Below are 27,022 nucleotides of genomic sequence, written 5' to 3'. Positions count from 1 at the left end.
CGGTTTAGTTGAAGTTCAAAAGGGACATTACAAAATCCAACAACAGAAAAGACCCAACTCAATTTCATAAGCTTTTATTTACATGCAATAGTGCTCCAGCATGTGCAGCTACAGAACGGCTGCACCTTTTAAAAAGGGAGTGTAGATTCAGGATCTCCTTCATTTTGATTGCAGATGTCTCCGTCAAAGACTAATACTTACGCACCGACCAGTGAGGGAGGACGAATAATACTGACACGCCTGTCACAGCACCCTCGCCTGGCAGCCATTTGGTAACCAGCAAATGAGTAAACACAGAAGTGGTTGCAGTATAAAGTTCAGCTTATCAATGACTGAGTTAAAGACATTTTCCAGAATCTCTCCCATTCAGTGATTTAAAGAAAAACCAACACAAAAAAAAATAAAATAAATAACTATACAATATATAATCTCTTGTACACTACTGAAACAATGATTTTATGTTGCATACACTTGTTAATAGTTTGTTAATGATGAACAATGCATAATACATTTGTGTTACTGCTATACAAAACGACAGACAGACAGTTGTGTCTTGAGAACGGGATGACAGCAAACGGCGATGAAAGCACCTCGTGATTAACAGCGTCGAGACTGTTTTCGAACGGTCCCTTTGTTCGTGGTGTTCGTAAAGCTAAGTACCTAAGGTCCAAACGTTTAGGTCGGAGGGCGTCTACGAGGAATGACGTCTGGACGTGAAGTGCTGAACTGAGACGAAGGCGCTGCAGACCGGAGGTCCCCCGACTCGTCGTCTTCACATGAGGAATGACGTCTTAAGACTTGTGTCCCTCCCCAGGAAATGCAGACAAAGAGTTCAGCGTCACAACATAGTGGTCCCTTTGTCCATGCCATAGTGTGAGGAGATGTATGAATAGTCTTTTTCAATATGAAAATAACCTTATATACAGTATAATCTGACACGTATGTACAAAAGCATAAATATATAAATATCTGCGATACAAAAATAAATATTTTCTCTCGTTTTCGTCCGCTCATTTAACAGTCTCTCATGCATCTGTCGTGTTGGCTGACCCTTCGTCCCCAGCAGAGGCTTCATTTGGGAAGATGTTCACTTCATGTATCGTTGTGTCTTGGGATTGTGGCGTCGTGGCCGCCGACGACGACGATGTGGTGAAAATCCCTTCGTCTTCCAGAGACAGAAGAGGGAAAGACCCTGCAGAACAGAAAGAGAGCCGACGGGGTCATGTAACGTGCGGCAAGGATTCGGATTCTACGGTTTAAAACAAAGTAATCAAGTTGAGCGTGGAAAGACATTTTTCACATCTTTTAACCGCGTGGAAATTGTTGTGGTAGTTATGAACAAGATAAACAAAATTTGAACGTCTCTGTCCGGGGTAGAGCTCACTGTAAGCGCGTGCGCACGTACTTTGAGTGGCGTCCTCTGCTTTGTCTCCACCACAGAAGCAGACGTCTCCTCCCGCCTCCTGGGAGCTCACGAGCTGATGGGACGCCTGGAGGAGCTGCAGGGTGGAGTCGTCAGGAGAGCAGCAGGTTTGTTCGTGGTGGTCCGGGCCACTGAGGGGAAACGGGGAAAAAAAAACGTGTTTACTCGAGCTGCGACTTGTGCTTCTGTTCGGCATCAGCCATGTTGGGAAAAAAAAAAAAATCATAAAACGATGACCGTTATATATTTTTCAGAGTCAAAACGCATTTCATTCACAAGCAATACAAAACAGAAGAGTTCAACGACATGTCCCATTAAAGAGCAGGAACCAGCTGTGTTTTTGGCCTCTTTCTACATAATATTTAAAAAGATGTTGATTATTTGTCTATGCCTCACTGCAGCACTAGTTTAGACACAAGTTCTTGATCAAGTTTGTACAACTTTCTTTTTCTTTTACAATAAAATCAAGTATTGTGAAAATCAACTAAATCCAGATCAGCAGCACCTGAGAAATAAAAAAAAAAACATTGACACCACAATGTAAAAAAAATTGCCCTGTTTTTCACAGGCCTTTTTCAGACGTACCCGTTGGAGTAGTGGTAGACCGGCAGATGTCCATTTGTCTGTGGCAGCAGTGTGTCACACTCCATATCGCAATCCAGCTCATTCTGAAAAGCACAAGAGCATCATAAATTTCACACTTCTATTAAAAAAAAAAAAAAAAAAAAAAAAAAAGACCTTCTTAACAGCTTGTTATGAAACTGTTGTTGTACCTGCTGCAGCCCTGGCAGGCAGTGTTTCGGGTGGTGAGGTTTGCCGTTGGAGGTGTATTCCCCGTTAGCGGGGTAGATGCAGTGCGGAGCTGTCATACGGGCGTCCAGAGGACAGTGGCCGACCAGAGCGAGTCCCTGAAGGGGAACCATGGTGTACTGACATGATGACACGGGGGCGGCCACAGCAGGGAAACACAAGTCGGATGTTTGCTCTGAAATAAGCACAAAGAAGAATTAGGCAGGTGTAGAGACTTTACTTCCGGCTCGAGGGGTGGGGTGGGGGGAGGTGTGAGGGGGGACTCACTCTGTTTGGCCCAAGCCCTCCAGAGGCAGAAGGGGATGAAGGCGACAATGATGAAGACGAAGGCTCCCAAGACGATACCAACTATGAGGTAGGGGAGGTCGCCGGGCCGCGGCACCAGTCCACTGGAGCTGCCAAACCCCGGGTCCGGGGTCTCCGACGTAACAGGTCGCTGGTGATTAGGACGAGCTGAGAAGAAACGAAGAGGGGGGGGGGGGAACAAAAAAAAACTTAATAAAACAGCTCAGACTTGTAAAACAACGGACACTCGGATGAATTCTCCTACAAAAGGATCTCACCTTTAGTTTCAAGGATCACCACATTGCCGAATTCGCTCTCTCCCTTCTCGTTGAAGCTCTGCATCTTGATGTCGTAGGCGGTCTCCGGCTGCAGGTCGGTGATGGAGTGCCAGTATCTGTCTCCCTCCACCACATCCTTCTTGTAGTCGCTGTCATTATCGCTGTCGGTCGGCCGGTAGTAGATGTAGAAACCGTAGATGGGCGTGTTGTTTACAGGAGTGTACTGTTGAGAGGGAAATAAATCACGTTTACAATTACAATGAACTCAAAATAAGACTGCTGGAGACGTGCACATTTGTTCGCTCTCTCTCTCCCCCCACCGTCCACTTGAGAATGATGGTGGTCTCGTTGATGGCTTCGTTGTAGGTGATGTAGGGTCCGTCTACGGGGCGTTCGTGTGTCCTCCCGCCCACCACTGTGTACGCCTTGGAAGGGGCGCTGGGCGGACTGGATCCGATTACATTCACTGCCACCACTCTGAACTTGTAGGATGTACCTGCAGGGAGAGGAAGAACCATTGATAATCTGTCTCACGGGGGGGGCAGCGAGCTCCGGCATCCGCTGCTTTTTATTGTGTGTTCACTAATGATGTTTGTTTTCACTTTACTTTGTGTTTTCCTTTTCAAAGTAGATGTGAAGTTGATTGGGATTGTTATGGTTTTGATTGATGGCAGTAATTACCGAAATGGCTGTAACAACACTCATTATGTCGATAGATTTACGGGCCGTGGGAATGTAATTATGCGGGACATCGTCATTGTAATTATGTGGTCCGACATCCTACTACACCCCCTGCCCTCCCCCTCCAGTCACAATAACAACACTGTTGTAGTGCGAGTGAAGACGGCCGACCTTTCTCCAGGCCCGTGATCTCCACGGAGAGCCGCGACGGAGGGATGTTCTCCACCGCCGTCACCCAGTCCTCTCCCGCCTTCTTCACCTTCTTGTACTCCACCCGAAACGACTGGATTGGGAAGCCACGGTTGCCGCGAGGAATCCAAGTCACGTACGCCGACGTCTCGGTTGCCGTGGAGACGGTGGGCTTGTCGGGGGCTTCGGGAGCTGCGGAGGTAGGAGGACCGTTGGTGTCAGGCGGACGACGACAACAACAACAACAACAGACATAAACTCACAAACAACACGAGAGTAACAAACGGGCTCGTCTGCGACAGTGAAACAACACATGCAGGACTTACTGAGAGCTCATCCTCCAGTGACAGAAATGCAAGAGAGAGTGAGAAGTGTTAGTCAAAGAAGAACGTTGGAAGCGGACCGTATTACTTTAAAACAGTATGTAGTTATGTTAATCACAGCTGAAGTCATGGATTTCATTAGCGTTGTTAATCAGAGGAGGATTTGTCACTGCAGCACAGTAACTGGCGAGTGCTTACGAGAGAGGCTTGGCGAAGGGACCGCGGGAGTTTTTGGTGGATCAGTTTCTCCTCCCAGACCTTTGCGACCTGTAGACAGAAAAAACATCTTAACTATATTTAAAGAATAAAGCCTGGTGGTGGTCTATATTTAAGTCGGTGCCAGGAGAAAAACCAAAAAGTTTCTGACTTCCCCAGTCTGTGGCTGTCAACCTCAAGCCCAAGTGTCCGTCCATGAGATGTAAATGGTTTAAAACTGTCAAAATAATTTCCTGAAGAGGTTGAGTAGTTTTTATGAAATGTTACGCCGAACAGGAGGAAATAGGGAAAGTGTATTTTCAGCTGCCGAATGGAACATGTTTGTTGTTTTACTGAATATTAACACAAGAGGAAGTTGATGTAGGTGTGACTCAAAATAAACTACGTTGCCCGTCATAAAAAAAAAAGGAGCATTTCATCTGGTGCAGTGGTGCAGCTCATTGACAAGGGAAATGGATGGCACATTTACAGAAATATAGACTTGTGTGACTGGCGGCCACATCTCTAAACGCTCTGAAAGTGTCGTACCTTTGCCAGTTCTGAAGGTCATCATGGCAGGTTGTCCCAAACCTGCACAGTTCTTGGCAGTCATCTCCACCTCATACAGGCTGTCTGGCTGCAGCTTGGCCAGAGTCAGCTTGTGGAGCGAGCCCGAGATACTGCTGGATGTCCACTCTGCAAGAGGGTCTCCCACCTGAGGGAGGGACGAGGGCTCAGTTACCGACGCAGGAGGTGCACATTTGACAGTGAAGAAGCTAAAACACGATGCATCTTTGTTTAGACCACGTGTGCTCCCTGCAGTACCTTTCTGTATTTGATCATGTACTCCAGCACGGGGACCCGTCGCTCATTTCGCGGCCTCCAGGTGAGTTCGTAGTAGTCAGCCTTGCCTGTGCGCGGCTGACTGAGGATGATGGGGGCTTCTGCAGGTGATATCTGCCCCGGCAGCTCAGAGCAGTCCAGAGGCAGCATGGCACCCGTGGCCCCGGACCTTACAGGAGGCTGCTCTCTCAGCACCTTGTCCGGGCTGAGCGGTCGATAGATGGAGGGCAGCTTCCCCCGAGATGTAATCCCTTAAAAAAATAAATAAAAATAAAAAAAAACCGTTATGAAATCTAAAGGCTGTGAAATAGAATTATATCTCTGAAAGATTCCCGAACTACACCCACTTACCTGTTGATACTGTGATGAGGCGAGCGGAGGCCTGTGAGCTGCCCACGCCGTTCTCGGCCATGCACTGGTACAGCCCGTCGTCCTGGGGGCCCACGTTGGAGACACGCAGCATCCGGGAGGTGAGGCGGTGGCGGGGGGACGGGGCGAGGGGCCGGGCGTTGTGCAGCCACATCACGGAGGGAGCAGGTTTACCACGGGTCTGACAGGTGAAGCGCACCGTCTCGCCGTACACGACCTCCTGCTGCTGCAGCTCCACCGTCACCTGAGGAGGCTCTGCAGGAGGAGAGGGAGAAATCCAGTCAGTGACAGGACACTGAGGAGGGAGGTATAGCGTATAAAAGTGTTTACGACTGCAACTGGTGATAAAAAAAAAAAAATTTTTTTTTTTTTTAAAAGTCAGCTGATAATTACGTTTTTGATCATGTATATCACAAATCCAGCTTCTGATTTGTGATGATTTTCTGCCTTTTATATCATTTTAAACTCAGTATCTTTGACTATTGGACTGTTGGTACAACAAAACAAGTTTGAAGAAATAAACTTGGGCTTTACATTTTTCACTATTTTCTAGTATTTGTCGACCAAACAACTAATCAAGAACATTAATGGCAGATCAAGAGGAATGTAATCTTCAGTTGCAGCTCTCAACTAATCTGCAGATCGCTTTATTAATTAATCATTTGGTCTTTAAAATATCTGCAAAGAGTCCACGCAATTTTTCAGAACGGCCGATGTTTGCATCTTTATATAATTTGTTTGTCTGACGGACAATCCAAAACCGCCCCAAAATAATCAGTTTATAATAATACCAAACAAAAGAAAAAGCTACAAATGTTCACAACAAGCTGTGGATGTTTGCAGTTCTTGCCTGATAAGTGACTTAATCGATTATCATAGCAGCTGACGGTAATTTTTAAGCAATAAATCATTTCAGCTTTGACAAAGTCACGTGCGTGTCTTGAGTAAAAACACACTGGTGCAGAGAGGATATATGACAAGCGGGTGTGCGGAGGCAGGCAGGCCGGGCCGGGCCAGCTAGTTGATGGTTGGCTGCCTCTGAATGGGGGAAAGACAGAGCTCATTACAGCTACAGCAGCACTCTGGCTTTAATTAGACCCAGCTGCAGAGAGACAAGCACACATCTCACACTCACACACAGAAAATCACTGTAAAAACAGTCATCCATAACCTAGACACTCAATCAGGCCCTGGTACAGAATAGAAAGCTCTGTCTCCACCAAGTCTTTCTTACCCGACGTGGCCCAGCCTGACGTGCTCCTCACACCCGAGTGCATGAACACATACAGACCCCTGTCTTCTCAGGCCGCCTGACAGGAGTCACTCCGGTTATTAAATCCACGACGCACGCAAAACTCCACTTATAAGCAAGCACCTTGTCGAGCCAAATGAACAAACTCCATTCAGCGTGAAAAGCCTTTACAGGAATCTGCATTGAACAAACCAGTTCCAGGTCTTTAAAAACAGTTTCCTCACCAAACACTTGTACGTCATAGAGCACCGTGGCAGAGCTGGCCAAGCCGATGCCGTTGTCCGCCCGGCAAACGTAAGTGCCCGAGTCTCCCTCGCCCGCTGCGTCGATGAGCAGGTTGCTGAGCAGGAAGCGCGTGTTGTTATGGAAACGCAGGTCCTGCCCGTCCTTTGCCCAGGTGACCTGTGGAGTGGGGATGCCGCTGGCCACGCACTCCAGCACCAGCCGCTGGCCTTTGGTCACCATGATGGAACGAGGCGCCGGCGGGTAAATGATCCGAGCTGCTTCCGACGTGGAGCCTGAAGAGACGAGGACAGTCAGGATTTGAACACTTTGGAAATACATTAGAGCCTACATTTTAAATCTATTTTATTTTATTAATGTGTCGTGTTTGATTTGATCTGTTCTCGTGAATTTTAATATTATTTATTTGTTATTACATTTTAACATTAACATTTATCATCATTAAATTTGTGGTGAAAAAGCTGCACGCGTGGTGTCACTGAAAGATTAGATTAGTTGGATTTTAAACCACAATATGCAGCCTTCACACCTACAGTAACAGCTGCAAGCTCCCAAATAATGTCTTTCGGTTCAAATGTGTTTTAATTAGATCACACTAATGCAGAATCTTGTTCTGTCTTTGGACCCGATTGTTAAGAGATGGTGACTCACGGCGGATGCGCAGACGGTCAGTGGAGGTGGAGGTTTTGACCTCCTGAGTGACGGGGTTGTAGGCAGCACACTTGTACGGCCCCTCGTCATCCCGTGTGGCGTTGGCTATCTGCAGGTTCCCTGACGGCATGATGAGGTAGTTCCCTGCGGGAAAAACACAGACAGGGTCAGAGTGAGAGGGACGCTCAATGTCTAACGAACCAGTAAATGAATCAGGAGTAACACCTTTCGTCGGGTTTTATAAACGTAAAGAAAGTAGGAAATACATTAGAAAACTCTGAAATGTGACCAAGATGAGAGAAACCGCAGGAAAAAGAAAAAGTCCCTATTGTGAAACTGTGTGTAACATGAGCCCCATGTGCCATTCCAATACATGACTGCACTGTCAGCAGAGGCCACAGAGTGGCGCCCTCGAGTCTGACCCAGAGCAGTCGGTGAAGGCTGGTCAATGTGGTATTCATTTCCTCACAGATAAGCGGCAGATATCAGTACCTACAGCTCCCAGGCATCATCAGCATACCAGCCACAAACCACTGGAGCTTTTCTTCTCTTCCAGGCAACTTAGAAGTAAATAGTTTGGAAAATAAACAAGTGCATTCCCATGTTTCAACATTCTCCAGATAACATCCTTATCGACGGTTTCATGATGGGTCAGATAGCAGGATTATAGCATTCCGGTAAATCACGAAGATAGTATGGGAAACGAGAGGGAAGTCATGAGCGACACGGAATATTATAGAACTTAAGTAGAAGTAGATGAACGGAGGCAGCTTTGTACCTTTGGATGTTTCTAGCCATTCCTGTTTGACGCTGTAGCGGACTTGAGCCTTGGGCTGGCTTTCAGGGAGGTGACATTCAATAACAGCCGTGTTGCCTTCATCGACTTCGATCTCCTGCTGGTCATCGGGCTCGAAGTCCCGCAGCTCTGAAAAACACACAAGCAAGGGAGAAGTCAATGCTGCTCACATAACTGAAACACAGTTCACCAGTCTTTCATCATCTTAATACACAAGTGTAAATCACAGCTAGCTGCACATGTATACAGTCAGTCTTCAGCTTTAGAAGTAGAAAACCACAATATTCTGAGCAATAATAATTGTGCTGTTTCCATATTGGGTGTCGGTCACGTCAGCCTCTCCCTGACATGTTGAAACCACATTCCCACAGCTTCTCGCTCCTACAGGAAAAAAAAAACCCTTAATTTAGTAATTTCTTTCCCACTGCTCGTCTTAACGTAATCAACGTAAAGTCACAGGAACCTTGCGATTTCATGTCCAAAGCCTAAAATTGGTGTCTGTAACATTTGAGAAGGTGTCATTAATTCTGTCAAACACGATCCTGGGACTGGGACTGGGTCTGGTTCAGATTCTGTGGGAAATGGGGGCGTGGGATTACTGCGGCCATGTGCTGCGACTGTGTCCCGCAGACACACAGTCTGCGCGGCACAGACACTCATCTAACCCCTGACCTCCTAAACCCCTGCCTGAGCGGCCCGCAGGCCTGGCCACGGGGTCAAAGGTCAGGGCCGTCCATCCTATGGGGTTTCAGAGAAAGATATCCAGTTTGGGTTTTGAGGAGGAAGCAGCAAATACTCTGCTCTTAAGAAAACGGAGGGGGGGGACCCATAAAAACCTTAGCAGGGGGAGATGCTGCCATTTTATAGATCTGAAGCAAGAGGGAGAGTAAAATGAGAAGAGAAAAAGAGGGAGAAGCGCAGAATGGGGAAAAAGGCTAACGACTGGAGAAATTTGTCATCGTGGAGTCCAACGGTGAAATGAGGGATAAATAAAACTTCTCCGGGAACGTAATTAAACGTCTACCAGCCTTTGTTGATTTATTCTTAACAAACACAGCCTCTCTCCATTCTTTCCAGAGGTGCTATAACCGGTGTGTTTTTCTTGGACGGGCCAGGCTATTTGGCTCAAAGTAGTAGGCTGCCGGTGTACACAGTCAGCTGATGACTTTGTGTACAACTCTAATTCAATAAGCAGAGTTTAGGTAAGGCCACGGTATCTACTGATTGGGACACCACAGTGATTTACTCAGAGCACTGAACAAAGACATCCATGGCGGGCAGCTGATTTATTCAGCATGCGTGTTGGATTTGTCCCCCTGCCTGCGTCTGGAGCAGCTTTAATGGGAGAAATGGGGGAAATCAGGGTTTGTATGCAGACACCGACACCGACACACCGACACGCACGCGCGCACACGAACACACACACACACACACACACACACACACACACACACACACACACACACACCTCCATTTCAGACTGTGTCAGCTCTTATTCTGAAAGATGAGAATCCCAGCCAGGACATGTCAAGCTGTTGGGCGGGAAAAAAAAAAAAAACTTTAGGAGACCGAGTGGCGCTCCATTTGCTAAATCAATCAGGTGCTGTTTTTACAGACCCCCTCACTCTCCCTCCCCACCTCATATCTACCCGTCCCACCTTCCTCCTCCCCCTCCTCCATCCCAAAGTCCACCATTTCCACCTTTTAACCTCCCGACAGCTCCACTGCCCCGCATTCTTCACCGCAGCAGCAGCAGCAACAACAACCCCACGCGGGTGCCTCTCAGGTGTGCGCGCGAGCGTGATGTTTTGAGTGTGCGCATCCTGCACGGATGGAGGATTGATGGTATTCATAAAGTGAAGCAGACCTCCCGCACCAGGGCTGCTTGGCAGAGCCTGACTTATTTCAAGAGAGACAGTGCATTCATCATCTTTATGTGCAGCAGCAGGAGGCCTGCGTGCGTGTCTGAATTATAACATGTTTGTGCAACGTGTTGTGAATCCACGTTGTGCAGATACACGTTTCTGTCTTCTGAAGCAGAGAAAAGGAGGGTGATTGTCTGCACAAGAATTCAAGCAAGGGGCTTTTAACTTATGCCAAAAAAGCGCAGATTCTTCCCGAGTCGGATAGTGCGGAGGGTCTGGAATCAACCTATCCTGATCACCAAAAACATGTGTGTACAACCTAGGAGGGCTCACGAGGAAAGGCAAGCACGTACACACTCCCCATGGAGCAATTCCTTAGGCGGTTTGGGGGGTGGCCGAGGAGAAACCGTTATTAAATTAGAGAATTTTTCTGAGGAGGTGGGGCGAAACAGTCTGCCTCCACATGTGGTTATTCCAGCACGATTCATCCAGTATTGGAGCTATCAATAACTTTTAATGCCTTTGCACAGGCTCTGTAGAAAAGAGAGGGGGGGGGGGGGAACAAAAAAATAGAAGAGCTGAAGATGACAAAAGAGGAGGGAAAGGACGAGATAATGAGAGGAAGAAAGCAGAGAGAAAGTGACAGGGCGAAGAGTGAAATGTGCGCGAGTGGGGTTGAGGAGGGCTTCAAGGAGACGGAGAAATGTGACATCACGTCTCATCTTGTGTCAGGATCTTGTCTCGACTGGTCTAAAACACCTCCAGTTTCTCCAGCTATGGCAGCCCCATACATCACCGCATGTAAAACAATACTGTTAACAGCAGCCTTTTTCTCACTTAATGGTGTTTTCTGCTGCAGCATTACACCCATATCCTCTGTCCATTACACACACACACACACACACACACACACACACACACACACACACACACACCACTCTTATCTCCCCTCAGCCCTCTAACCAATTATGGGGCCATAATTTCTGCCGAACCCTGTGGAGAGGAATGCGATGTTTTGGGGAGCAAAGGGGCCAATGGAGGCAGGGGGCTCCCAGTCTGAGTCCTGGTCCCCTATTCCCCCCCCTGCGTCCCCTCCATTCCTCCAGCTCAGGTTTCACAGTTTCAGGCCCCCTCTCAGTCCCATGATGCATATCAAATATAATGCCACACACTGGGACCAGCAAAGCACTAAAAACGTCAGCATTAGGAATCACTTATTTTAACTCTATTAGGGCAATATGACATTTCATAAAAGCATCTGTTAGAATAAATATGTACTGCCTCACTATCATGTATCAGGGAAGTGCAACGGTTTCTCCTGTAAGCACTGAAACCGTAGCTGCTTTGTATCCTTTATAAGGAGAAGATTCAGACTCGCCACAAGCAGTGGAAAAGTACAAAGTTTGCAGTGTTGTATTGGAAAAGAGTTTCAGCAAACAAATACCGCCCCTTCACTGTTTTTGTTCTACTTGAAGAAAATTAAGTCAAAAGCGTTCTTTGGATACTCTTACAAACCAAAAAGGGGCCAAAAGGGGCCCGTGTGTTTGTGTTTATTTGTCACAGCTTTGTGTAGGTGGCTACTCACTGGCAGCAGTGACGTTAGCAGGCACACTGGCCAGGGCTCCGGCGCTGGTGCTGGCCACACACTGGTATCTGCCCAGAGACACGTTGGACAGAGTGGGGATGAACAGGCTGCTGGGCCCCAGCACGACACCCAAATCTCTGTCCGTCAACTCCTGGCCGTTGAGCCGCCAGCTGATGTTGGTGGAGGCGGGTCGGGCGCTGCAGTGCAGGATCACGCTGCCTCCCAACTTCTGCACCACAGACACCGGCTCCTCAGTGAACACTGGCACCTCATCTGAGAAAAAAAGATCAGAAACACGCATTCAGATGCAAATTAAAAATAATGTTAAGACAGTTTTTTTTTTACTTTACAAGTCATATAAAGACATTTCCTACTTACTCAAAGCAGGCACTTTTTCTTTTGAGTTTCTTTTAACATGCAAAGAATTAATTTGGGATACAACTAACAGTTATTTTCTTTATTCATTATTTTCTTGATTAAAACATGATTTTATAATCAGAAAGTGTTAAAATACCCTGAAACACAAGGTGACATCATTAAAATGTCCTGTTTTGTCCAATCAACAGTTTAAACTCCAAAAATATTAAATTTCTCTACACAGCTAAACAAACAGCAAATTCTCTTTTTGCAGACGTGCAATCATCAAATGTTTGGCATTTGTGCTTTCAACCTTTCTTGAACAATCAATGAGTTATCGAAACTGTTAAAATATTGTCCTTTAATCACCGAATAGATTAATAGGCTAATCATTGCAGCTGTACATACAATACTTTCGTTTCTTTTCCAGTTCACCCATGGTGGTGAGTACAACTCACTTCTTCAAATTTATTTCAAACAAACTGCAGCAGCTGCCGCCGCCGCCAGACATGTAAAACACCTCACTGAATGTGACTGAGCCAGAATATTTGGTCCCTGGCAAGACTGATCCAGCACCAGGTGTTCATAAAATCTAATGTAAAGTGAGCATAGACTGGACAAGTAAATGTGCACAAAGAAACAGTAACATGGAAACTTTTTCATTTTAATTCTGCAGATTATTCATTTAGAGGTGTTGAGGCTGCATCCAGAACATCGGACACAAGGGAGAGAAAAGGGAAGGGCAGACGCAAAATGAACAGATTATGGATCCAATATTTTACATATTGTCTACTCACCAGTGACTGAAGCGCCGCTCTGCAGGCAGCACAGTAGTACTGCACCCAGAGCGCACAACACTGGAGCCCTTCTCTTTTTCATCCACGGAGTCCAGTCTCGCTTTCCAGACATCTTCCATACACTGCCCCCTGAAACACACAACAGGAGAAGGTTAGACGTGACGCGCTCAAAACAAACAGCATAATCCATGTTGTTCTGACTGAAACAAACACGCAAACAGAACTGCACTGGTGACAAAACCACCCAAATTCAACATGGAAACATAAATCATCCATCTAAACAGCCAGTCTCGCATTCATACATGCAACACTCTGTCCCTGCTTGGATTTTACGTGTACACACACGTACACAAACAGGCAGCCATGAACAAAACACAACCCAGGTGAGGCGGTGCACTCTGCAGCACCCTCAGCAGCCAAACTCCAGACACAAATAAAGCCTTTCTTTTCCGTCAGCCCCCATCTCACCGCTGACCCCATCTCCTCCGCCTGCACCCGCACCCATCAAAGGGGCACCCTCATTCTGCGGGCCGTAACCCGACCCCTCCACCTTCCCCGCTCAGGTGTAACCGATACAGGTAGAGGGGTCTAAGAGGGGGAAGGAGGGAGGAAGGGAAAACACACAGGCCGCATTCAAGAGTTGGGACAAAGAACAACTAATGAGAGGCAGGAGGGGAGGAGGACCGGGGGAAATATATATCACGGCCTTGAGGAGCGTGTCCAAGATGGAGGAGAGGAGCCTTCTTTTATACCTAAGAGCTGTAAGTATTGGGAAGAACATGGAGAAGACGATGGTAATGGTGAGTCTATTAACAGTTAATGTAGAGAGGGGAGCTTTTCTCTCTCCCTTGTCGCTTGCTGCCAAGTTTCCCAAATTCTTTCCTGTCAGGTTAAACTAACAACTTCCCGTCAGGATGAGGAGGGTGGTCCTGCAAAACTGAATCTCTCCTTCTCTCTCTCTCTCTCTCTCTCTCTCTCTCTCATATACATACATGTCGCTGAGCATACTCACAACTGTCCTGCACCGAAACCGTAAAAGTGGCAGAAGCGCACAACGTTCACGTACATATTTATCCTGATCTTATTATGGCAAGAGGGATTATTAATGAGTCCCACTTGCACACTGCACACACACCAAGGGCCAAAGGAGGACAGTCAGAGAATGGAAACTCTTACAGCGCACCTTCATCATCTAATGGCAGCGGTGAAAATGTTTAGCTGCCTGGCACAGTTATTGAAAATCAGCAAAGCAGTAGGCTGATGGAAAAACAGCTGTCAACGTCTGCAACTGCTACACCAGACCACACATTGCTCTGCTGCATTTTAATTGCATATTATGAATGTGTAAACAATTTCAGATGATTAATTATTGTGACACAAACTGCAACAAAGCAGTTCTCTTCATAAAAAAACACAATGGCGTGTGGAAATTATTACTCAATCACTGAATAAATCAACTTTATTTAATTGAAAACACAATGAATTTTTGGGCAACTTAAGAGGGCAGAAAAAACAAACTGCACACAAAATACAGACTATATACAGACTAAGTTGATTTGGATAACTTTCAACAAACAGCGTTAGTACACTAAAGTTGTTTCTGACTCCTTTTTGTGCTGTTTTTGGTATCGAAATAAATAACTTGACTATCCAATGTTATTTCAAGAGAGACAGTGCATTCATCATCTTTATGTGCAGCAGCAGGAGGCCTGCGTCCGTGTCTGAATTATAACACTCTGTGACACAAAATCAGTTAGCCCCCTTCCATCTTGTAATACCACCCCGTTCCTCAACGGGCAGTAATGAGTCAACGTCACGTCTAGTTTCTCTCGGTCTAACATGGGAGCGAGAAGAAATAACGTATTCTAACCTCCTATTACGATGAACTAAAAGGTAAACACAACAAAGGCTGAAGCTCTTCGCTAATTAGAAGCCAAACAGGAGTTTAACATTCCTGTAACTTTCCACCGCTTGTAAGAGCTGTTAATGATAAATTTAGTTATGTAGCAATAGCTTATAAAGATAACACTACAGCTGTACTGACCTTGTTTGGACAATTCAAAACAGATCTTTAGTGCAGCTATTGACAACAAAACTACTGAAAAACATTGAAAACGGTGTCAATGTGTGGTTTTGTTGTGGACGTTTACTTTACTTTGTCTTGGTAAAACAGATAAATAAGCTGTAACATAAACTATAGGCATAACTCATTGCCGTTATTTCAGTCAATCTACTGGATCCTTACAATCCAACTCGGTTATAAAACAAAAAAGAAAAAAAGCCAACTATCAACCAACGGCAGGGCAACAATACACAAAATTCAAGCAAACAGCCAAAACTCGGAGCTGGACAGAGGGCAGACTGGATGCTACACTAACACAATGTCATGTACAAAGTGGTACAATATGGGGCTTAAGTATTGCACTTTTAAATTCACTAAAACCCTCCCAAGAGCTCAAAGGAACTGTAGCCGAGTGATAATTCGGCTATCTTATAATACTCATCTGATTGGTTAATGCAGGATTTCTGATTATAGGCCCTTTAAGCAAAAAAAAAACCAATAAAAAAAACCACTGGCTTTCTCCAAGGTGGAGATTTTCTACTTTTCTCTGTTTTGTATTGGTGTAAATTTAATAAACTTGGTTTTGGAGTGTTAGATAATCACCATAGACTGAACAAAATGTTCAAACAAGACTTGAAGAGAAGAAACAAATCCTTTGCCCCAGACCTACCTACACGTTTCATTAACTCACTCATCCACACAGAGTGGCCCATCAGCAGCCGGCTCGGCTCTGCAAACAAACAGAAAGCTACTGTGGGACCAGGAGCGAGTAGAGCTGAAGGCCTGTGGCTTCTGTGGCTGGTCGCAGTATGGACACAACCCAGGGCCGCTGCCCATAAGAGACACATACATCTGTATCCAGCACCTGTCCAACTGTGAGAGTCTCTAACCGTAAACCACACCAGTTGCTCTGCCAACTAGACGCACAGCGTGACACACCACCTCACCATGCAACCTCTTACCTGTCCAATGTCTGTCTCACTCTCTTCAAAATAAAAGACCGATGGCGAGACAGGAAGAGAGACAGAAAAAGAGATAGAGCTTCGTTGTGAAAGCGGTAGGAGAAGGCCCCTCGTACATCATCACTCCCTTAAAAAGAGCGCTACTCCTCTGAGCCGCTCTGTGTCTGATTCATTAGTCAGCTGGGTCCTGTGTTTGCTTAGCGGATACTCTGCTTCAAGATGAAAAGTTGGCCTGACATCCATGTCCAACTTTTTCCATCCATCCTTCCCAGAGCAGTCAGAGACGGAGAAGGACAAGAGCCTCCTACGCATGAGACTGATAAAAAACAGAGCATACACACAGACAGCTCCCCTAAATTAAGGGCCAAGTGTGTGTGTGTGTGTGTGTGTGTGTGTGTGTGTGTGTGTGTACACAGATGTGACTGCTTTGTTACGGCCTCGCCATGAGGAACAACGCTGCATGGCAAACACTTTGCGGGAGCAGCTTTGTGGTATTAAAACATAATTCAGTGACAGTGCAGGGAAAGAACTGTGTGAACTCTTCAAATCTGCCAGATCCCGTGCAGAAGAATGATTCGAGGAGCGTAAAACTAGTTCTGTAATCATGTTGATGAATTGAGACATGACTACTGTGAGACTGTGCTTACTTGAGACTGGACTCCCTTCAGACACAACTTAAAAAAAAACAAGCAAGGTAACGAAAAAAAATGGCTTTTAGAGCTGCTTTGAAGATGATCATTTGTGACATTTAGCTTTTTTGTGAAATAAAATACAGACTTTTGTTGAAAAATCTGCTTGTAGCCTTTAATATCAGTACTGAAAGTCAGCACCGTATTGGCACAAGTACTAAAAGTTTTTCAACCTAAACATGTCTGACTTTCATATAGCATATTCATTTCAAAGATATATAATCAAAATGTGAAAAAATTTTTTTTTTTTAAAAACCACAATTACTTTGAGATATTGAACCGAGATACTGTCCATGATGTCAGCGATAGATATTAAACACAGTTTAGTTTGGAAAAAAGAGACACTAGTAAATAATTGGATTGACAATTGAATCAGTATTGGAAAACAAAAGCTTCGAATTGCACATGCTGACTGCTAACAGCTCTTTAAAGGATTATGTTCAAAGGCTGTGTCATTTTAATGGTCATCACAGAGATCTGAAAGCCTCTTCACTTGCAATTTACTCCTGAAGACTTGACTTGGACCTGCCTCAAGGACTCAAGACTTGGACTGGAATAACCTGTGACTTGACTTGGACTCGAGTCAAAAGACTTAAACTCCGCTCTGCATAGAAGGGTCTGTGGGTGTATCCTTGTTTGGTGCACGTATCGTGAAGAGGACGAGGGGGGAAGCACAAGCAGCGGACGGTACGAGGTCGTGGTGGTGTGGCGGTGTGCAGGCAAGCATCGCGAGTAAAGGTATGCGAGCGCCTTATATGTTGTTGTGGGGAGAGAGTCACTTGACAGAAGTTCATTGTGAGCGTGCTAAGTAAAGACACCGGGGCCCCTGTTCTCCCGGGCCACTGCCGGTCCCATTGTCCCCCTGCCTCCGTGGATAAATTCATTTTGACAACCCTGCTAATTGGATAAAACCAGACTGGAGCCTCCTCCCTGAGCTCTCACATTCCATCTGCTTTCTGGCATGGAGAAGACACACAGGAGGGAGGAGGTGGTGGAGGGGCAGCAGGGTAGTAACTCCTTCTGAGGAGCTGAGCTGTTGAATATTTATCACCTCCCCAAATTCCCCTCTTGCCCTCCGTCCTCCCCCAGTTTTACGTCTTTTTACACCCCGCGTCCCCCCCCTCCCCTCGAGGTTCTCCAAACACCACAAAGCCCCCCCTTTAGATAAACACATGCGGTGTCAAGTGTGAGGAGTGCCGGGGGTTCAACTGCCCCGCTCGAGCCCGCAGCCCACAATGCTATGCCGCATAGCTGCCATGCGGGAGGCCAGTTGCCCCTGGCGACGCTAACAGGCAGAACGCACCTTAATAGAGTGGAGAGTCATTGTAAAGCAGTGAGCCGGTGCAAGGACAAAGACCCCGCAGACCCCTGGAGAAAGGGGAGACGCTACTCTGAAGGGCCCGGGGAAGAGCTGATGGGCCCTGCTCATTGACCAAAGAGAAGGGAGGAGGAGGTGGGGTGGGGGGGGGGGCTCAATGACCAAGAGGTTTGAGAGTAGTGTGTGGAGAGTTTGTGGAGGCATGGAGGAGGAGAGGGGGTTCAGTGCCTTTATGGATTGACGCAAGATGGGTGAAGGGGGTTTACGGAGGCAGTGGAGGGGGGTAGAGAGGTTGACTGAGAAAGCTGAACAGCGACTTAAATTAATAGAGAGGATGTCAACTGGCAGGCGAGCAGGAGGAGAGAGCAGAGCCTCGTCAATGAGAGGGTGTGTTTGAGAGCCTCGCTGAATGTCCCAACATATTTTCCCCGCACTCAGTCAATCTGTTCGCTAGCCTCTGGGTCTGGCCCGGCGGTACTGCTTCAATATCCAACACCACACCCAGTTTGCTATCAGACCATCGGGCAGGTAAAGAATGACAACAAAGGCGGGACTTTAGGGAAGCACTCTTTATATTAACCTAATTCTCAGAAGATAGTGGCAGATAACCATCACATCTTAAGAGGCCCGATGATGACACCTTCAAGTTGTTTGTTCTGTCCACCCAAATGTCCAAAACCTAAAGACATTCAATCTACAGCTGCAACTACCGACTATTTTGGTCATCAACTAACCTGTTCATTGTTTTCTTGATTAATTAATAAATCGTTTGGTCTATAATATTTCACATGATGTCCAAAAAAAATTCCCAGCTGACATGAAGTCTTTTTTTTTTTTGTCCAACTAATCCCCAAAAACAGTTTAATATCATAAGACAACCAAATTAACAGTGAAGTGAAAGACAATTTTGCTTTACTTTTTCCAATAATAGAACAGAAATAAGTAGCAAATGTCACATCTGAGCAGCTACATATGTGGAAGAGGGATTTTTGTTGCTCAATAAACTGATTTATCACCTGATGATTTCAGCACTAACTCTGCACCACAGAGGTTTTCAATCAAATTTGTCTCCCAGGTCAAACATCAAAAATGCATATATGGTGTGGTCTGAAGCAGGTCTCGTACCCCTGCACGAATGTGTAAAACTTTGCATCAGCTGGGATAATATCAGCATGTTATTGCTTGTATAAGGTAAACGGGGGATAAACAGTTGAAAAGAAGGGAGTAAACTGATTTTTAATATCCTGTAGAGTCATAATGTGACTTATTTAGTCACAACTAAGGAAACTAGAGTGAGATGATATTTTCACTGTGTTTACACCGCTGCATGAGGCTGTCTCTACTATAGAGCGACATGCATAATGCAAACGGAATGGACAATCTCCACACTTCTCTGTTTTACTTCACACAAGCAAAAACTTGGCAGAGAACAAATCCTAAATCGATTCCCATCTATCCCCCCAGGGGGGAAGGGGTAGATGTCTTTCTCCGACAAGAAGAAGAGAACCTTATGGAGTGTTATTTGGCATAAAAACCGTGAACAACAGGTGGAGAGGGGGCCAGTCCAAATCCTCCTCTCAAAACATCACTCATTCTCATGCCATAAAATTATACATCAAAAGCATCTAAGCATCCCTAACGAGGTTGAGAATCTACCCACCCCCCTCTTCCTTCATAACACACTCACTCAGTCTCTCTCTCACACAAACACACACACACACACACACACACACACATTTCACAAAGTATTAACGAGCTATATGCCCATCCAAGCCCTCCCTCACCCCCCTAAACCGACACTAACGAGCTACAGAGCGTCTCAAGGATTAAGGAGAAGGATCTGGACAGGCCTGCAATGTAGAAGGGGGGCCGGGGGGTGGGGGGGGGCTAATCAATTAGGCACCACAGCATTTGCATAATTTAGATAACGAAGCCGAATTAACCACAGAGAGCTAATTATGGTTCCATGGTGAGCACATCCACCTACATTCCTCTGCCCGGTGTGGGATGCCAGCGTGCCCAGCAGGGCCATGGGAAAAGGATCGGATCATCACGGCTGCAGGAGTTAGATGGACCTGGAAGGAAGGAAGGAAGGAAGGAAGGAAGGATACAAGTACAGAAGGAAGGTAGGCAAGATGGAAGGATGGATGGAAACATGAATAGAGAGAAGGAATTAGAAAAAGGAAAGATGAATAAGAGACAAAAGAAAGGAAGGAAAGAAAAAAGTCAGAAGGAAAGAAGCAATGCAGGGGGATGAAGGAAAGAAGGATGGGTAGAAACAAATGAATACAGAGAAATAATTAAAAAGGTATAATGGATGAGAAAGAAAGAAAGAAAGAAAGAAAGAAAGAAAGAAAGAAAGAAAGAAAGAAAGAAAGATAAAAAGAAAGAAAGGTTAGAATGACAAGCAGGGATAGAAAGAGAAGGAAGTTGTCCAGCTAGAACGCTAGCAACATACCATAGCTAACTAACTTCAGTGTAAACAGAGACAGACAGAGAGATAGAGAGATAGAGATAGAGAGAGAGAGAGAGAGAGAGAGATATAGGAGAGATAGAGATAGGAGAGATAGAGATAGATAGGAGAGATAGAGAGATAGAGATAGGAGAGATAGAGAGAGATAGAGAGATAGAGATAGGAGAGATAGAGAGAAATAGGAGAGATAGAGATAGATATAGGAGAGATAGAGATAGGAGAGATAGAGATAGATAGGAGAGATAGAGAGATAGAGATAGGAGAGATAGAGAGAAATAGGAGAGATAGAGATAGATATAGGAGAGATAGAGAGATAGCCAGATAGATAGATTTCTGAGATTTAATTTCTAAGAAGCTTTAAACAAGCGCAGAGTTTAACTGCAAGTATCTGACACACTCACAATCATTCCCATACAGTACTGGGAAAACTAACTAATACCCAGGATTTCACAGTACTCATCTCTCTCTCACACACACACACACACACACACACACACACACACACACACACACACACACACTTCTTTTACCCACAACCATCCTTTCCCTGCACAGACACACACACACACAGGGACATACACACACTCTGTGACACATAAGCAAGCAATCACACAAACTCCTATTACATGGTAAAACTATACTCACAGAGGCACATAAATATGCAGACCTCAGGAAGTTTTTCCAACACCAAATGTCAACACGCTAAAAAACAGGCTACCACTTATGCCCAGGCCGAGAGATAAAGCACACGCACGCCACGGCATTCACGCATGCCAACGCAGACTTTCACAGCTGTACATATATGCAGCCTGCTCCTTGTGTGTTCCTGCATCGTCGGGAGAGAGGGAGGGAGGCACGGAGGGAGGAGGGATATGTGGGGTGGGTCAAAGGGGCCCCCAACTCTTTTGGCAGCTCATGCATCAGAGTGAATGGAACCAATTATAAATCAAGAGCAATTTCTCCCCATTATTCAGCAGGAACCAGAAGAAAAAAAAGGAGAGGAGAGAAGAGAGAAGAGAGAAGAGAGAGAGGCTGCCTGGGCTTACAATGCTCAGTGGGAGATGAAGGAAGGAAGAGAAAAGCAGAGCAAGTGAAATATTATATGAAAAACAGATATGAGGAGGCTTTAGGAAATTGCGATAAGGCAGGGAGAGACGAGGGGAGGCGGAAAGAGAGATGAGGGAATGGAGAAAGACTGTAAAGTTATATGGAACGGCCGAAGGAGAAAGTTATAGGAAAAACAGAAACGAGGAGGAATTAGAAACTGGGAGAGGAAGGCAGGAAATTGAACAGAGAGCGAGGAGGCAGGACATCAACTGTGTTCGAGATGGTGCAACTGAGTCGGACTGCTCCCTTCACGGTTGTAGAGTGAAAGCTGCAGGGTCTGAAAGACTTTCTTAGGAGAAACAGCTGGAAGAGGCTTGTTTCAAAGAGAGCTCTCAGTTTCAGAAGCTGGACATGTGTGTGTGTGTGTGTGTGTGTATGTGTGTGTGTGTGTGTGTGTGTGTGAGAGACGTGGTAAAGCAGAGCTACCACTTGTCCCGTCACTCAGAGCCACGGATGTGCATTATCCTGCTCTTAAATATCATAAAATAAAACCTCACACAGATACGATTTGGACCGCAGACAGCGCAGCGCTGTTCGATGGAAAATTCCAGTTCTGATAACCCCAGGGGCCCAGTAACGAACTAATCTGGTGCCCGGTGATTTATTCTGTTGAATCATGTCTTCTCCTGCCAGTTTGACATTCTTCAATGATGAGGTTTTTTTTTCTCTCTCTCTGGTGCAACGCTATAAATCTGATTATTGGATAAAGCTCTGGAACACAACCCAGATTCCTTGACGTTTCTTTTCGCTGCTTTCATTGTCTCTCTCACACATGCTAGAGAAAAGAATACACTTCATGCTCCTGTGTGTGTGTGTGTGTGTGTGTGTGTGTGTGTGTGTGTGTGTGTGTGTGTGTGTGCGCGCGCTTGTGTGTGTGTGTGTGGACTTCTACAACAGGCTGTAGTGAGTTTATTTAAAATATGTGTTCATGATAAAAAAATTTTTTAAAAAAAAGCACAAAAAAAAGGGGAGAAAGTGTCCATGAAGCTTAAACTGAACAGTCGGAGTGCAATCTGGAGCCTGTGTGTGAATGATCTATTAGAGCGTCTGGGTTGCTTTTGGCTCGTAATAACACCCCCTAATCTTTGTCCAAATATCTGCTTTGCACACACAGGACTATTTGTCTACACACACACACACACACAGCTCTCTTACTCGAGTCTGGAGTTGATCAATGATCTAACAAACGCTCACACAGCACTCACGGTGTGTGTGTGTGTGTGAGTGAGAGTATGGCCTGCATAACTTCATTATCCAATCAAGAGCTTCTTAACTTTTACTTTAAGTAGTGGAACAAATCAACTCAACTGGTTTAAAGGCTTTGGATAATCTCCATTAGGCTGCTAAGACGATGGATTTAAGCATTATTGTATTTATGATATAAATAAACTGAACAGGGATCCAGATATGGATTAAGAATGTGGCCTAAAAATGGCCTTCAGCACGGAAAAAGTCACACCGCCATCTTTCTTTTAACAGAACTTTCTCAGCTTTTCTTCTTCCGTCTTCTCTTTACTTACATCCAATTTATTTTGATTCCCGCCTCAATAATCTGCTTGATCACAGTCAGTTTAATTAGCCTCTCCAGCTCCGTCAGAACTTTCTCCTTCACTGTTCGCTCTCTCTTTTTGTTTTTTTCCTACCTCACATTCCTCTCTCTCTCTGTGGTCCGGGCTGACAGGGAGGATCAGGGGAAGAGAGGTATGCAGCCCCAGGGGAGGAGCCTGGACCACGGCCACCTGCCAGTCCAGGTGTCCCTCTTTGGTTATCCGATGTCTTGACTGGACATAGAAACCCTCCCGGGGGCACGAGGCCTGAGCCCAAGCCTCCAATCTGTCAATGCTGGAGGACTAATGCACCGTATGTCAACAGGCCAGTAATGTCCGCCAGCGGGAAACGAGGCAGCCTTATTTGGCCACGAGTGTGTTTCTTGCGAGTTTATGAAAAGTGCATTAACCCAGAAACACTCCTGCTGAAATTATAAAGTCTAAATTGCCCTCTATTCTCTCAAAGCTCTTTCTCTAATGCACTAATCTCAAAACGACTGCACAGGTGAGGCCTGAATGACAAGTAATACATTCCAGTGCAGAGATGATCTTGAGTGGACAGGAAGTACCACTCGCACATATGCGGACTAAACCCTGAGGACACACACACACACACACACACACACACACACACACACACACAGCACAGGCCCACAGATTGTGTCTGCAGACTGTTATGACTGCATTAGTGTACCCACTGTCAGAGATGAAAGCATGCCCTCAGGAAAGCCCTTTTTTTTCATCCTTTGTCAATTAACACCAATGTTACACCCACTACAAAAACAATGCTGCTCTCCAGCACCACAGTCAGAACTTCTGGCTCACAGACATGGGATCCAGGAAGCAGTCTTCATGGATCCGCTGGCTGTTTGTGATCTTGAAATGCATCTTAAAGCCCATCTATGGACTTAGATTTACATCCAGATGTAGAAAAAAAAAAAAAAAAAAACACAAGCAGCTGCTGTACAAGGCGAGAGTCAAAGAAGTAAAGTCCTATCCTTCTCATCGTATCTTACATCATACTTCAATATGGCAAAGTCTGTTCCCAAACTAACTAGAACTAAGAAATGAGTGAGAGACTCTATTTCTATTGGCCGCAGACCTAAATCCACACAGTAACTTTTCTTTGCACACTGTGATACGTACAGCTCCTATAGGACGGTGAAAACTATCCACCAGCAGCCGGCAAAATACTGGAAAACTGGACGCTTTTGTCTCCGCTACAAGTCTGTTTGGCAGGTAACCAAGATCAATGAAATTTGATTTCAAGTTGGGGCTTCATTGTAAAAGGTCCAGCTGGTAACAGTCACATCCGACTTTGGAAGTAAAAGATAACATGGCAAGCTTCCTGTCCACATCCACAGACTTCTTTCACGCATATTTTTGCTCATTTTCAGTCCCGAAAGTCAACACCTGGTAGGATTTTAGAAGCCTTTGAAAAACCTTTAAGTTCAATTTTCACCTCCAGTTTTTAACCTTATTTTCTTTTGAGAATGCTGCCTGAAAGTGTTTCATTCATCACAACGTCCTGCTAGGAAAAAACATATTATAATACTCAAACAGGGACTTTGAAAGTGTGTCAGTGGTTTTCAGCAACTATTTTCCTTATCTGTTAGTCTTTTCATCAGTGGAAAAAAAAAAAAAAAAAGCAAATCATCAAAGCTTGAAGATAACATCTGGTTTGAGCAACAAACTTAAATATGTTTAATTCAAAATTAGATGACAAAAAAGTAAAGAATCCTCATTTGTGAGGCTTGGACTCGAGGATATTTGACATTTTGCTCGTAAATGACGATTAATCATATTAAAATAAGTTGCAGGGAAAGTTTTTGCTGACTTCCGAAAGAATTAGTTTCTTTCAGTTCTGGTTTAAAGGACTATAAACAGCTATTTTTACCTGTTGTTCTAGCAGCCTAAAAGCCTTTAAATCATTATCATATCCTGAGTTAATGTAAGAAAAGTACCTGTAATTCTTCTGTTGGGGACTTAAAAGTGTTTCTGTGCCATACAGATATAGATTGCTAGTTTAAAATTATAGTTTCAGTAGCTGAATAATATTGAAATATTCACATATATTTACATAATATGTTGTAAGAATGATTTTGAACTGTCTCAGTCCTCACAAAGGGCCAAAGCAGTGTGAGAACCAGGCAGATAATCAGACTGGGAATCACTTAGTTCAACTTTGATCCATCCGCCTGCCAGGGATGATCAACAAAAACAACAAACCCTGCAACCAAACAACAAGAGGCTCCTTTTTACTGAGACCAATTAATTCGTTTATAAGCTGTGCGCCTAATTGGGGGAGGCAAGGCCATTCGTTTCGACTTTTAATCCAAGTGACATTGATTCAGCGGGAACAATCGGGCCCTCTTGTCTGATGCCATGTCTGTCACTGAAGCGCCGAGGTTCCTCCATGCGAGGCAGCGGAGGCTAAATGTAATCCAAATAACAAAACGACACCTGGGGTTGGAAACTTGAGCCCCTGCGGCTGTTCCTGCGGACCTCCTCCTCCTCCTCCTCCGTGTCCCTGTCCCCCTCCTTCCGTGTCCCCTTCCACACGGCCCCCACGGTGAGTATAACACCACGGGCCAAAACTCATTAGCGGCCCCGGGATTTACGCAAACATTTTCTCATTAAATCAGAGCTGAAGGAGAGGATGATACCAGGAGAGACTGTCCTGGCAGGACAGCGAGGCAGGATGCCGCATTCCTGCTGCACCAGCTGTCAAGTTAACTGGAGGCTTTAATGAGGTTAATCTGACACCAGGTCTGTGGTCCGCACCGAGGGGGAGTGGGACGAAACTCAGGTAGCCCAGTGATGGTTGGTTGGCGAAAACAATGCAATCCGATACATTTTGAGTGACAAAGCTTTAAGACGTGACTTCATCAGGAGCCTCGCTAAGAAGCTGATTATACATCTGAATGAATATCTTTCAATTACGACTCTCTCCTCTCCACAGTCACTCGCTTTAAAAGATCCCCCGACACCGCTGCGCTCCCCGACGCTAATATGCGTTAAGATCTGGCAGAGCCTCTCCAATGTCTTGTTTTCTGTTCCCCTATGGCTGCGACTATAGGCTGCGGCCTGCAAAACGTAAGACACATTTCCCCAAGAAAAACTCACGTATGTCCACAAACACAGCTCTGATTCGCTGCAACGTGTCACGCAGGGTTGATTCCTCTCCATTACGATGCGATAGTCGGCAGATACGGGCAGAAAATTTAAGGAAAAGTTGGGAAAATATGAACGCAGGGTTCATCCAATCAACAACGGGCTAAAAAAAAAAAAAAAAAAAAAAAAAAAAAAAAACGACAGCAAAGTTAACTCTTCTTATTAAATGTAACTCTGCAACCGAGAACTAAAACGCGCATTTGGAGCCAAATAAAGGACACGTGTGGCACAGACAGTTTGTAGCAAAGTTAATGTAGATTAATTAGATGGGAAAAAAAAAAAAAAACAAATGCGGCTATCGAAGTAGTCTCCAGCATGAAGTAAGTCACCAAACACCAGAAATCACAACTTCCCCCTACAAATACAGCAACATGTGTGTTGGTAAAGAGTTTGGTAAAGCGGCAAACACGCAACAAAAACTGAGACAATTATGTATAACTCTGTAACAGATGTCGAACAGAAGCGTAACATCGCAAAAACATGGGGACCGCATGAACGGATAAATCTTACCAAAACTTCTCTGCCTTGGTGCTCACACCTCGTTTTAACCGAACGATCTTCTCCTCGCCTCTCTTCTCAGGTTTTTAGTCCCCCCAAAAAAATACGACACTTTCCCACTTCGCGTTTCCCTCTAAAGCCTCGCTTGCTTTAGTAATTTACTGCGATGCCACCGACATTTTCTTCGGCTCCCCAAGTTCTCACATTGAAAGGCCGTTTTTGGATGACTGAGCTCTCAAACAATTCTCCC

The 27,022-nt window shown here is 45.3% G+C and overlaps 1 protein-coding gene across 1 annotated transcript; it reads right to left on the bottom strand.

Moving 5' to 3' along the window:
- Positions 1-68: 68 nt before the first annotated feature.
- boc (BOC cell adhesion associated, oncogene regulated) lies at positions 69-27,022 on the bottom strand. The gene is made up of 18 exons (XM_069159392.1): positions 26,785-27,022; positions 12,943-13,071; positions 11,789-12,061; positions 8,321-8,467; positions 7,543-7,686; positions 6,873-7,166; positions 5,379-5,651; positions 5,010-5,278; positions 4,734-4,899; positions 4,188-4,256; positions 3,649-3,858; positions 3,117-3,292; positions 2,797-3,019; positions 2,501-2,686; positions 2,197-2,408; positions 2,009-2,091; positions 1,406-1,554; positions 69-1,192 (listed from the first exon to the last, which is right to left on the bottom strand). The coding sequence occupies exons 2-18, from the start codon at positions 13,052-13,054 to the stop codon at positions 1,026-1,028; spliced, it is 3,153 nt and encodes a 1,050-aa protein (XP_069015493.1). The 5' UTR covers positions 13,055-13,071; positions 26,785-27,022; the 3' UTR covers positions 69-1,025.

This window comes from Embiotoca jacksoni, unplaced genomic scaffold (assembly GCF_022577435.1).
Source record: "Embiotoca jacksoni isolate LCO1_2020_lvr unplaced genomic scaffold, fEmbJac1.0.p SCAF_25, whole genome shotgun sequence".
Taxonomy (NCBI): domain Eukaryota; kingdom Metazoa; phylum Chordata; class Actinopteri; family Embiotocidae; genus Embiotoca; species Embiotoca jacksoni.
This window is presented reverse-complemented; position numbering and strand designations above follow the sequence as displayed.

Bases quoted from the DNA above. Each gene is read 5' to 3' on its own strand.
- boc (XM_069159392.1), bottom strand. From the start codon at position 13,054: ATGTCTGGAAAGCGAGACTGGACTCCGTGGATGAAAAAGAGAAGGGCT. The intron at 7,167-7,542 runs GTGAGTCACCAT...TCGTCTCTTCAG, and splicing joins TGACCGTCTGCGCATCCGCC to GCTCCACGTCGGAAGCAGCT. The intron at 2,687-2,796 runs GTGAGATCCTTT...GTTTCTTCTCAG, and splicing joins GGTGATCCTTGAAACTAAAG to CTCGTCCTAATCACCAGCGA.